This window comes from Myotis lucifugus, unplaced genomic scaffold (assembly GCF_000147115.1).
Source record: "Myotis lucifugus unplaced genomic scaffold, Myoluc2.0 scaffold_1751, whole genome shotgun sequence".
In the NCBI taxonomy this organism is placed as follows: domain Eukaryota; kingdom Metazoa; phylum Chordata; class Mammalia; order Chiroptera; family Vespertilionidae; genus Myotis; species Myotis lucifugus.
Genome location: NW_005872799.1, coordinates 1 through 12,238, shown reverse-complemented (window position 1 = coordinate 12,238; position 12,238 = coordinate 1). Strand labels below are relative to the sequence as shown.

General features: G+C 54.2%; 1 protein-coding gene across 1 annotated transcript; it reads right to left on the bottom strand.

Annotated features, from left to right (window-relative positions):
- Nucleotides 1-3,328: 3,328 nt before the first annotated feature.
- LOC102436042 (cystatin-B-like) lies at nt 3,329-6,902 on the bottom strand. The gene is made up of 4 exons (XM_023748738.1): nt 6,690-6,902; nt 5,061-5,212; nt 4,507-4,608; nt 3,329-3,703 (listed from the first exon to the last, which is right to left on the bottom strand). The coding sequence occupies exons 1-4, from the start codon at nt 6,760-6,762 to the stop codon at nt 3,575-3,577; spliced, it is 456 nt and encodes a 151-aa protein (XP_023604506.1). The 5' UTR covers nt 6,763-6,902; the 3' UTR covers nt 3,329-3,574.
- Nucleotides 6,903-12,238: the final 5,336 nt, after the last annotated feature.

Genomic DNA, 12,238 nt, shown 5'->3' with positions numbered 1-12,238 from the left:
CACTGCATGTTGTACTCTCCCTTGAGCTATGGCAGGATGGGGTGCTGCTTGCAAGCCGGGCTTTCCTGCTCCAGGATCACCATGGTGACAGGGGAGCAGGCCCAGCTGGGGGCTGCCCAAAGGCCGGGCTTGCTCTCCTGCTCCCAGATCCCCATGGTGATTGGGGAGCAGGCCCAGCTGGGGGCTGCCTACAGGCCGGGCTTTCCTGCTCCCTGATCAGGCGCAGCTGGGGGCTGCCTACAGGCTGCACTTTTCTACTTACCTATGGCCAGATCACCACAGTGACCTAGGGCCCAGTGGCACTTTCCTGCTCTCCAATAGTCATAGGGTCCCGGCTGGGGGCAGGGCTTAGCAGTGTGGGGCTTAGGCGGCACGGGGGTCCCAGCTAGGGACTCAGGTGGCACATAGTGGTCCCGGAAGGGGGCGGGGCTTATGCTCCGCTGCCCAGGGCTGCACATGGGGCCCAGATGGCAGCTCGCGCTGTCCCGCCCTGCCTGTAGTATAGGATAGAGGCCTGGTGCACGGGTGGGTGCCGGCTGGTTTGCCCTAAAGGGTGTCGCGGATCAGGGTGGGGGTCCCGTTTTCGTGCCTGGCCAGTCTGGATGATGGGCTGATGGCTGTTTTTAGGCTGCCTGCACCCCCTTTAGGGTGGGGGTCCCCACTGAGGTGCCCGGCCAGTCTGGATGAGGGGCTGAGGGCTTTTTTTAGGCTGGCGGGTGACTGAAGCTCCCAGCCACTCCTTTTTTTCTTTTTTTGTCTTTTTTATTCTGGGATTTATTTACTTTCTATGGCTGTCACTGGAGCTGAGAGCCGGCTTTAGCTCTGAGGCTGGCTCCAGCTTGAGGCCTTGGCTGCTGAAAGCAGATATCTGGGCTTTGTTTAGCTTCTATAATTGAAATTCTGTTGCCATCACTACTGCTCTAAGCTCTGAGCCCGCTGCAGGCTGAAAGCAGGTTTCTGGAGCTTGTTTAGCTTCTATAATTGCAACATTGTTGCATCTGGAGCTCAGAGCTGGGCGGGGGCAGGCGAGGAACCTTCGGTTCCTCCATCACTGGAGCAAGCAAGCCTCCTGTTCGCTTCAGCTGCCTGGCTGCTGGCCGCCATCTTGTTTGGCAGTTAATTTGCATATCCTGCTGATTAGCCACTGGGAAGCGTTCTGGGGTATGGTCAATTTGCATATTTCTCTTTTATTGGATAGGATATATATATATATTTTAATTGATTTCAGAGAGGGAGAGAGAGAGAGAAACATCAATGATGAGAATCATCAATTGTCTGCCTCCTACACACACCCACACTGGGGATACAGCCTGCAATCTTGGCATGTGCCCTGTCCGAGAATGAGGCTGACCTCCTGGTTCATAGGTCAATGCTCAACCATTGAGCCATGCTGGCCGGGCAAATATCTCCCTCTTAAAGAAAGGGCCTGCCCTGCCCTGCTCATCGTGGCCCAAGTCCCCTCCCCGCCAACCCACTCTGGTGCCCTACCCACTCAGGGTTCCTGCAAGACCTTCCCTGGGATCAGGAGGGTGGGGCTCCGTTTCCTGGCCCATCCCTGCTAGATTGTGAGGACAAGCTCTGGTCATCCATCAGGTGTCACTGCCCCTTCTGGGTTCTAATTCCTTCACACATGGGTGGTGACAGCTCTGGTCCTACTAGCCCAGCAGGTACAATACACCCTCCCACATTTTGTAGATAAACCCTCAGGGCATCCCCCAGTAAAAGGCTTTGTGAGAAAGTCAAGGAGAGGCGGGAGGCCGCGGGATCTGCTTTGTGTCTGAAGCACCTGACTCTGCCTCTCAAACCCACGCTGACCGCCCTGTGCTGCTTAGCTGTCCCTGCCTGGACAGCTGGAGAATTAGGGCCTGTGACTCTCAAGGGCGGGGCGGGTCCCTTTGTCACTGTCTTCTTGGTGCTGGGGAAATAGATGGCACTGACCAGTGACTTGAGTGCTTAGTAAAAGGGGTGGGGTGGTCAGCACCCCAGGGGGACTTGGAGGGAAGGGGCGCCATTACCAGCTTAGCCTGAAGGGCTCACTGGCCGGCCAAGTACCAGGACCCAAAAAGCATCCTGTAGAAGAGAGGTCGCTGCCAGGAGACCCCGAGGTGGTCCCTGCAGCAAGTGCTGGGGAATGAATGGCGATTTGTTCCCCAAATACTCTGCCAAAGGGGTCCCCCAGACTGGTTCTGGTTGACTGTCTTGTGCTATGTTTTTAGTGAGGTGAAATTCACAGGAAGTAAGTACACCTGAGTCACTTCAATTGCACAGCCCAGGGCATTCGTACCTCCCAGCCTTGTGTAACTGTCTCCCCTTTCCTGTCACAGATGCCTCATCACCCTGGGCACAACCCACACCCGTTAAGCAATCACCCATTACTAACCAGGCAGAGCAGGGCATGGCTGTCAGCTCTGCTTAGCACCCTCAATGCCGTCTCCCCTGCCGGTCCCTGAAAGTCCCCAGGTGGGAACTGTGTTCCATCTTCTGTTGAGTGCAGAGTTGCTTGACTCTAAGAGGGTGATATGAAAGTTTTATTCTTCCAGTTCATGGAGGGACGGGGACGCACACAGCTCACTGTGCAGAGATTTCTCACTGCTGCTCTCCAGGCTCCTCATGCTCACTGTCTCATCATTCCACGCTCCTCATGACCTCAGGACACAGACAAAATGCCACATGACCAGGGGAGCCGAGTGGGGTTCAGGAATGTCAGACCGACATTAACCCTCAGGAACACATATTCTACCTTGACCCTGAGCCACACAGGTAGAAATTTCACCAAGTAGTCGTTACTCCTTTGATGTCAGGGGCCCTGTTTTTAATCTTTTTCACACAAACTCATGGCAAACCAACCAGGCACTGACCTCACTGATGGGCAGGACCCTTGTTAAAACGGGCCCTTCCAGAGGCTCAGGCTTTGAGCAGGTGCCCGCAGCCCAGGGGATGAGCGGCACGGCCTCCCAGCCCACCGGTTCTGAGCAGCTGTGCAGCAGGTTTGCGCCACACGTTGGTCCCTGCCCTGTCATTGCTGCTACGGAAACAGTGTGACTGAGCACATCTGGAACTCATGGTCTAGAACCGGGTTCGTTCACGTCCTTTTACTTACGGGGGCAACCGAGGCCTGGAGACAGGACGAAGAGTTCAGAGCTGTAGTTGGAGCGACTCCTGGGGCCCCGGGTCGAACCCCAATGGCTGGGACCTGGGGCAACCCCGCTGGGCTCTCCTCCTCAGGTGGAGGGTCTCAGGCCGGGCGTGTGACCATGAAAGACCTTTGTAAACACGTCTATTGGTGGTTATGGTTTCAGATGAAGAAAAAACCAACAGCAAAGGAAGAAATTTGTAAAAACTTAAAAATGTATTTATTTAGGGATCATCTAAGCCCTCTTGGAAAGCAATTTAGTTAAGATCATTGGTTGGGAGGAAAATCACGCTGTTAAAGTCAGAAGCAGAGACACCAGATTGGTGCAGAGCAGCCCCTCCAGCGAAAGTGGCACAGCATAGAGACGGCGTTCATTTCTGACCCCGACACGCGAACACGTGACAGAGAACCACATGGCGAAGGTTCACTTCAAATCCAGAACTAGAAATAGTCCAGCTCATCCTGCTTGGTCTTGTTGGTCTGATAATTGTGCAAGGCCAAGGCCTTGTTTTCCTGAGGGAGACTTTGAAACACACAAAGGTGCACGAAGTCATCATCTGCAACTTGAACCTGCAAAGAGAGTCGAGTGAGGGGGGCAGGTGCTGCCTCTGACCCCAAGTCCCTGTGCCTGGCGGACTGTGTGAAAAAGGCCCTGAGAGCCTGGAGGCCGAGTCCCTTCAGGGCAGCGGTTCTCAACCTCTGGGTGGCGACCCCTTTGGTAGTCAAACGACCCTTTCACAGGGGTCACCCAAAGAACATCCTGCAAATCAGATATTTACATTACGTTTCATAATAGTAGCAACAATACAGTTATGAAGTAGCAACGAAAATAATTTTATGGTTGGGTCACAATATGAGGAACTGTATTTAAAGGGCCAGAACGTTGAGAACCACTGCTTCAGGGCATCAGCCACTAGGGTGGTGACAATCCCGTCTTCCTCCTTTGGGCGTAGCAGATGCCCATCACCCCAGCCAGCACCCCTGGCATGCTACATGCACTCCTCAGAGCCCTTAGTTGCCCTGAAAGCTCATTTCTCTCCTCCATGGAGGCCTGCAGGAGTGCATGCACACTCATTTTAATATTTCAAAAATATCTTTATTGATTTTTTAGAGAAAAAGAGAGAGGGAGAGATACTTTGACTGATTGCCTCCTGCATGGACCCCAACTGAGGCCAGGAATCTAACCTGCAACCCAGGTACCCGCCCTTGACAGGGAATCAAACCCCAGGCCCTTTTGTGAGTAGACGGACGCTCTATCCGTTGAGCCACAGCAGCCAAGGCTACAGGAACCCCCTTAAGCACCCCTGTCTTGGCTCCTGTAAGTCCCCCATCTCCCCACATCTGCATGAGCACCCCTGTAGCAGACACTCCACCTTGATGAAGTAGTTAGTCCCCTGGACCACCTGGCTCTTGTACTCCGTGGCCTTGAAAGTGGGGTACTTCTTGTTTTCCTTCTCCTCCAGCTGGGACTTCACCTAGGGGGCAGGAGAGAGGGGAACTCAGTGTCTTCCTTCCTGCAAGAGTGACTGACACAGGAGCTGCGGCCTCATGTCAAATGTTACAAACTGACCTCTAAGGCCCACCCTTTACAGAGTATTCCTCGCAATGCAGGACCAAGCCTGTCAAACTCGGGGCCGGCACGAGGCATGTGGCCTGCCTGCGCCTTGAGGGAGGGGCCCTAACCAGGGATAAGAATGGAGGGAGAATGGAGTCAGCAGCTAAGGACAGGAGGGAGGGTCAGGAATGAAGAAGGCAGGCCCCTCCTGCCACTCCTCTGCCCTCTGCATGAGGCAGCAGGGTTCTCACTGAAGGCCTACCTGTGTCTCAGTGCTTACCTGTCATGTAAGGTGTCATGTTTGGTCCGCAGGGATCTGACCCTGCAGAAGGTGGACAAGCCTGTGGGGATGAGTGACACACACAAACGCACACGGGAGTCTGGGAAGGAATGGCCTCCCTCTTGGCCTGTTTCAGGAGTGGAGGCAGGAAAGCAGGAATGGTGAGAAGACCCAAATGCAGGAGATGGGACTGGGCATGTGGCAGCCTCCAGGCACTGCCCGTGGTGACAGTTCACTGATGGTACTGTGGACCGGGAGAAAGACGGGCTGTACTAGAGCCAAGGGGAGCACGAAAGGCCTGGGGATGGGGAGGAAGTTGCCAGAACCAGCCCTCACGGGGCCAGGAGACTGCAGAGGGCCAGGGAAGGCCAAGGTGGGTACTGGTGGGCACTACTTGAGGAGGCTGAGCCAGAATTTGGGACTTTGACATCCTCTGGCCAGGGCTCCCTCTCTGACCTGTGTCCTCCACACCTGCAGCCCAGAGAGCTTGGGGAGGAGTCAGGACCTGAGGCAGCAAGAGGGTGTCCCTGCCCTGTCCTCTAGGAGCCACAGGCAAAGCCCCGCCCTCAAGAACTGCCCCCCAGCATCAATAGTGACCGCCCTTTACTTGTCACTTTCAAGTGACCAGCACCACATCAGGGAGCCCGAGACAGCAACTCCTCTCTCCTGAGCTGATGGGCATTCACAGTTCATGCAGCAAGTGAGGAATTCCTTAGGCCTGGGAACCGGGAACCTCAGGAGAGGCTGGGCTTCAGAGCCGTGTGGGAGAGGAACTTTGCCAAAGCTGGCTCACCACGCAGTCCCTACACATTCCTCATTTTCAAAGTCTCATGGGATTGACTCACCGTCCTTTACTGTGGTCAGATGGTCTAAACCAGCCGTGTAATGATGTTTACTTTGAATTTATATTAGTTCACACAAACACTCCATCCATGCTTTTGTTCCGGCCCTCTGGTCCAGTTTAAGAACCCATTGTGGCCCTCGAGTCAAAAAGTTTGCTCACCCCTGGTCTAAACCACCTGAGCAAATGGGTGGGGTGTGGGGGTTCTATCGGGTTAGGGCAGTGGTCGCATACTCATTAGTCAACAGAGCCAAATATCAACAGTACAACAATTGAAATGTCTTTTGAGAGCCAAATTTTTTAAACTTAAACAATATAGGTAGGTACATTGTTATTAACTTAATTAGGGTACTCCTAAGGCTTAGGAAGAGCCACACTCAAGGGGCCAAAGAGCCGAATGTAGCTCTGGAGCCGCACTTTGCCGACCATGGGGTTAGGAAAGCAGCAGGTTTGTTTGACTTTGTGTCTTCTCAGAACCTGAGCCTTCCTGTGGCCCCACCAGCCCACCTTCCCCAGAACCTTCGGTGAAGGCACCCCAGTGATGCCCACTTTACAGACGAGGAAACTGAGGCACAGGAGTCAAGCGCTGCCCAGGGTCTGAACCAGGCTCTGCCTCTGCATCCCAGCCTGGTGTCTGTTTTTGTTTTACTTGCACAAGGAGCACTGGAATAAGGCAGGGCAGAAGTTAGGACCCCTGCAGACCCTTCCCCAGCTTCACTGACTGGAACCGCCCCAGGACAAGCACACCAGGCCCTTCCCTCTAGAAGCCGAGGCCCAGGGTCCCTGTCCCAGCGTCCATACCCTCCGCATCCCGGCGGGCGCTGCCCCTCTGCGGACAGGGCGGGACCCGACCCGGGCTCCGGAGGACCCGGCCGCCTACCTTGTCGCGATCGCCTGGATCTCGGCCGTGGCGGGCCGGGTTTCAGAGGGCGCACCCTCATCGTAAGGCTCATGGCGGAGCAGCGGACACGGAGCAGCAGGCACAGAAGGGAAGAGCAGCGGGCACAGAGCAATGGCCTGCGAGTGAGATTAGCAGCGAAGGCAGAGCGAGGGTTATAACTGAGAGCATGGCCCTCCCTCTGTTGTAAGTCCTGGGCTCAGGTGACCCGGGGCGGAACCACAGGGGGGGCGGGGAGGAGGGCGGTCCGGTGGGAGCGGCGGGGCGCCAAAGCCGGTTAGGGGTGGGGTGCCGTGGGGTGGGGCATAGGAGTCGGGTAGGGAGGGGGGACCTGGGCGAGGGACTGTGTCTTGCACAACCTGGTCCCTGTGAAGGGCGCCGCCTGGGGACCACTGGCGTGCGCTGCAGTGCGTGTGCCCTGTTTGGTGTTGGTCTTATTGGCCACAGAGACACGCGGGGGAGGTATCCGGCTCTGCGCGCCTCCAAAAGGTGCCACTTTCGCTTGTTGATTATGTTGAGCGGAGGGCGACCAAGACCCAGCCATGGGGTGGGGAGAACTTCCACCTCTCCCCTCATGGCATTCAGGGAAGGCCCTGGCCGGGGTGGCTCAGTCCTTTGCAGCTTTCTCCTGTGCACCAAAGGGTCGTGGGTTCAACTTCGGGTTCCATATCCCCCTGGGGCCCTAAACTGGAGACAACTGATCAATGTTTCTCTCTCACGTTGATGTTTCTCCCTTGCTCTCCCTCTCCCCTCCTCTCTCTAAAATAAAGGGCGGAACAAAAAATAAAATGATTATATTAAATCATTTGGGTAGGGAGCCTGGTCCAGAAAGAGAGCAAAGATCAGAGAGAACTTTTTTAAATCTGAGACTCAGCTGCATGGCAGGGCAGACAGCTGGTTACCAAACATCTGCTCTTCCCTCTTCCTGTGATTTGTCCTCCTCCCTGTGAAGCTGCAAACCCACACCCCGGGCCTGAGCTCTGGAAGCTACAACCTCCGCTGCCACACCCCCTGCAGGGCAGGTTCCAGGTGGGAGAGACCCAGAGGTGAGTGGGAGCTGGACCTGAGAGTCCCCAAGAGCAGTGGGTAGAGACGTCTGTGCCCACTGGGCTCCAGAAGTAGCTGGGGACAGAGACTGCCAGGGCACCTTGGAGTCCAGGACCAGGCCTGCCTGGCCTCACTCCCCAGTGCATTGGACTGCTTTGCACTTCTCATCTGCAAGACCTGGTCCAGCACCCACCTTGCATCAGCCACTCTGGATGTCACCAGCGTGTGATCCAGGGACATAGTGAAGGGCTGAGGTGTGTGAGCAGAGGACGCACAAAGAAGTCCAGCGATGAGATGCCTCCCAGGGCCTTAGGTTGGGGTGGAAGTGGCAATCCAGCTACACCCCCTTCCCCACTCCAGGGCTGCAACTCAGGGGATGCTGGGCCTCTGCCACTGCTGGGTGCTGACTGCAGGAGAGGCCCAGCCTTCCCTTCTGTAGGCTCCGTGCAGAACCCCAATGGGAGTGGCCCATGAGCAGGTAAGCGGGAGAGTCCAGCTTTTTCAGTACCTTCCAGGAAAGAGTCTGGTGTGTAATTCAAGGAAGGGTGGGAGGCCAGGTGTGTAGGGGAAGGAGAGACCACTACAATTCAGTTATAATTGAATGACTGAATGAGTGAAAAAGGGGCTACATAGCAGACCTGACAAGCTCTGGGCGCTGCTTGTTGAGCCTGAAAGTAACCGCAAAGGTGATTCCTTCATAAATACGTAGCTGGGCAGGTCATGCAGGTAATCACATCCTAGGCCTATAGCAGGGGTGGGCAACCCCAGGCACGTGTGCCAAACATGGCACGCCAGTAACTTTTGCTGGCACTCGAAACCCTCTGTTATAATCTTCCACTAACAATTTTTTTCTTAATATGGACTTTTTTATTGTTCAGATAAATTCAGTGTAGGTGCATCTTAGATAAATAAATAATTTTACATAACAAGTTATCTTAAAGACCATAGACATGGATTGACGAGAGAGGGGAAGAGCAATTTCTACTCCTCTGCCTTATCTGATGTGCAGATCTCCCTAGATCTGACCAGTGTTTTGGTTTCATCCACATACGATTGTGAATCTTTGTTCTCAGTGTGAATTTTGTTAAGTCTCATAATAGGCGTAGCCTGAGGGATGAAAGTAGTAGCTTGTGTATATCGCCGAATGTCAAGAAATATAAACCTGATGTAAAATCTCTGTCATCAGTGATGCAGCAGCAAAAGTCCCACTGATAATATCAAATGGAGTCCTAAAGTTTTCTGTCGGACTATCAGTGTACATGTATACATTAAAAAATAAATGTATTTTTCATCATACTGTGTTTGTGTCGCTCGAATAAATTTTATTATTTCTTCAATGTTCTTCACATACATACACCTTAAGAGATATCAAGTAGTCCTAACATGTTCTCAAAATATTAGGGTTGGCACTCAGAAGAATTTTGAGTCAGAAATTTTGCCGGTTTTGGCACGCACTCACAAAAAGTTTGGCCACCCCTGGCCTATAGCTTCCTTAGTGAAAGGCCAATCGTTCCCAAAAGCAGACCTGCTCATTGTTCTTATGCATTTAGGATAAGATACCTTTGATAAGTCCCGGTAAATTTCTTTTCCAAACCCCTTGGAGGCATTACCACATTGGCACCAGTTATGCTGCTGCCCACATACCATCTCTACTTACTGTAAATGTTAACTATCCTGTACTCACTAATGTAGAGGAAGTGGGTGTTTCTCCATTTTGCTTCCTGGTAGTCGACATCTCACATGTGTTGTCACATCTCCTTGCTGGGGAGGTAAGTGTGGCCTGTGTGTCTCCACCTGGAGAGGATTCTGGAAGCCTCCTCCTGGTGTCTCCTGGACTCCCTCTGTATGACCTTTTCCTGTGCTGATTTGCTTTGTGTCCCTTTGCCATAATAGATCATAGCCCTCCATCCTTGTACCCTAGGCTTGAGGTTCCTGACACGTGGCCCTTCACAGAAAAAATCTGCTGAGTCCATTCTGCATGAACATAAACACTACATTGTCACACCTAAGAAAATAAACAATTATTCTGCACTATAATCCAACATCCAGTCCATATGCAAGCTTTCCCAATTGACCCCCAAATGACATAGAGCTTTTTCTTTGAACCAGGATCCAATCAAGATTTGTATATGCAAATATGTAAAGGAGTACATCCCCTCCTTTATATAGCTGTTCATTCCTTCCTTCATCCATGACTTTAACTCTGTGATGATATCAGTCTTGCAAACTGTCCCAGACTAGGGTGGTGATTGTCTTCTTGTGCACCCTGCTCAGCCTTCCTGTGTCCTGGCAGCTGGGGTGCAGCCCTGAAGGCTGGATGAAGGTCAGTTTTGACCTCCCACAGGTGCGGCTGCTGCGTGGGAGGGCCCCCCGCCCATAGTGGCCATTTCTTGGGGCGGGGACTGATAGCTTGGACCACCTTTCTTTATCTTATTGCCATTTTCTGATGACTTTCACCCTGAATCAAAGATTCACTGGGGGCTGCACAGAGTTTTCTCCAATTCCTCCATTCCTTCTATCTGTGCTCGCTGGTTTTCTTTGCTAAAGAACCTCTGTCATCAACCAGGTTAAACTACCGCCCCCCAAAAGGCGGGCACAAGTTTAGTGACCTTTTAATTACAACTCTCTAGAGCTGTCGTTGCGCTGTCCCGCCACTACGGGGCGATGGCGTGCGGCCAGGGAGAAGCCCTCCCAGGCACCGACGGTCTGAGAGCGGGCCCGGGCCAGGCCGGCGCGGTCGTGTGACGTCACACCGCGCGACCCGGCGAAGCGCAGCGGCGCTATCCCTGGTACCTGGGGCTCTCAGTGGCGATCGCCTTGGTTCCGCGGGTGCAGCTCCCCCCTGAGATCCAGCTGGCGCAGCGCCTGGCGGGGAACGAGCAGGTGACCCGGGACCGGGCGGTGAGGAAGCTCCCTGCTCTGGCTGCCCTCTCTTATTCTCTCCTTCGGTGGCCAACCTCTGTGCATCTGTGTGTTCTGACCCATCCACTCATCCTCAGTGTCCACGTGAGACCAGTTCGCCTCACCGCTCTCCTTGATTCTAGAGCAGTGGTTCCCAACCTTCTGGCCCTTTAAATACAGTTCCTCATGTTGTGACCCAACCATAAAATTATTTTCGTTGCTACTTCATAACTGTAATGTTCTACTGTTATGAATCGTCATGTAAATATCTGATATGCAGGATGGTGTTAGGCGACCCCTGTGAAAGGGTCGTTTGACCGCCAAAGAGGTCGCGACCCACAGGTTGAGAACCGCTGTTCTAGAGGCTTTCCTTCCCCTGCCTCCTCCCTCCTCCTCAGCTGTCCACACAATTGTGGTGAGAATGTGACAGCCTCACTAAGGACGACTCTGCTACTGTCACCCAGGCCCCGCACCCACTGCAGACCACCAGGCCTGGGGCTGCCTGCTGCAGTGAAATGGGCTGTGCCCTTTGAAGTGTCTCTCGATTCACCACTGCTCTGGCCAGGTCCCCGCCGTTCATATAATTTCACATCTGGGCCTTGCGGCAGGCACAGGACCCACTCGAGCACCTACTCCAGCAGCCCCCAAATGCCATCTCATGGCTCTGGTGCACCAGGCTGAGTCCCTGCTCCCGGCCCTGCTTCTGAGCCTGTCCCTTCTGACCAGCATCACCTCCACTCCCAGTGCACTGAGCCTGGGCCCGCCCGCCCCCTCTGTCATGTCTTTGCCTTGATCCTGTGCTCACTGCTCTTTCTGAGGCTGCCTCTCTGGTATCAGGAGCCAGCATGTCCGCACTTGTGCAGGGCCCCGGCTGCTGGTGCATGTCTGCTCCTGAGGCTGTCGGTGCTTCTGTGCCAGGTGCTCTCGTGTCCTCTGCTGCCTTGGGCTGGCACCTTCGATCAGCATTGAAGTGAAGTAGCCCAGGCCTTCACGCACCTCATTATGTGGCCTTGCTGTTTCAGGGAGAAATGAACAGGAGGACCCACGTGGAGACCTGAGTTCCAGATTAGAGAGAAAGAGGCGGCGTCAGGGTCCAGGGGCTGACCCCACTGCGCCCCAGGAACAGCCCGGGGGCCGTGGTGGGAGAGGTGCACGCAAGAGGCGGCGGCAGCCTCAGGCAGGGACCAGAGCAAAGGTGCCTGGGTGCCAGGAGCCAGACGTGAAAAAGAAGTGGACACGGAAGAGCAAGAAATGACGTGGCCAGCCCAGCCCTGGCAGGACAGCACTGTCTCCTCCACTCCTCCTGGTCTGCGCTGTGTTGAATGAGCGAACAGGACAGGTGGGCCATGCTCCCAAGAGTCGAGTTATGGTCCAAAGGCCAGCACCAGCTAAGATTGGCTCTCACTCAGCCACGCCCCTGATAGTGCTGCTGTGCTGACCCCGGTCAGGCAGGACCCCACAAACAACCCTCCCTGGCAGGGCAGGGGACTAGCCATGCAGCAGGCGGCTGTAAATAAAATGCTGCACATTCTGAGAAATGGGAGTCCTGCCCTGTGTGCTCACGCTGGAAGGTTTCTGGTGGG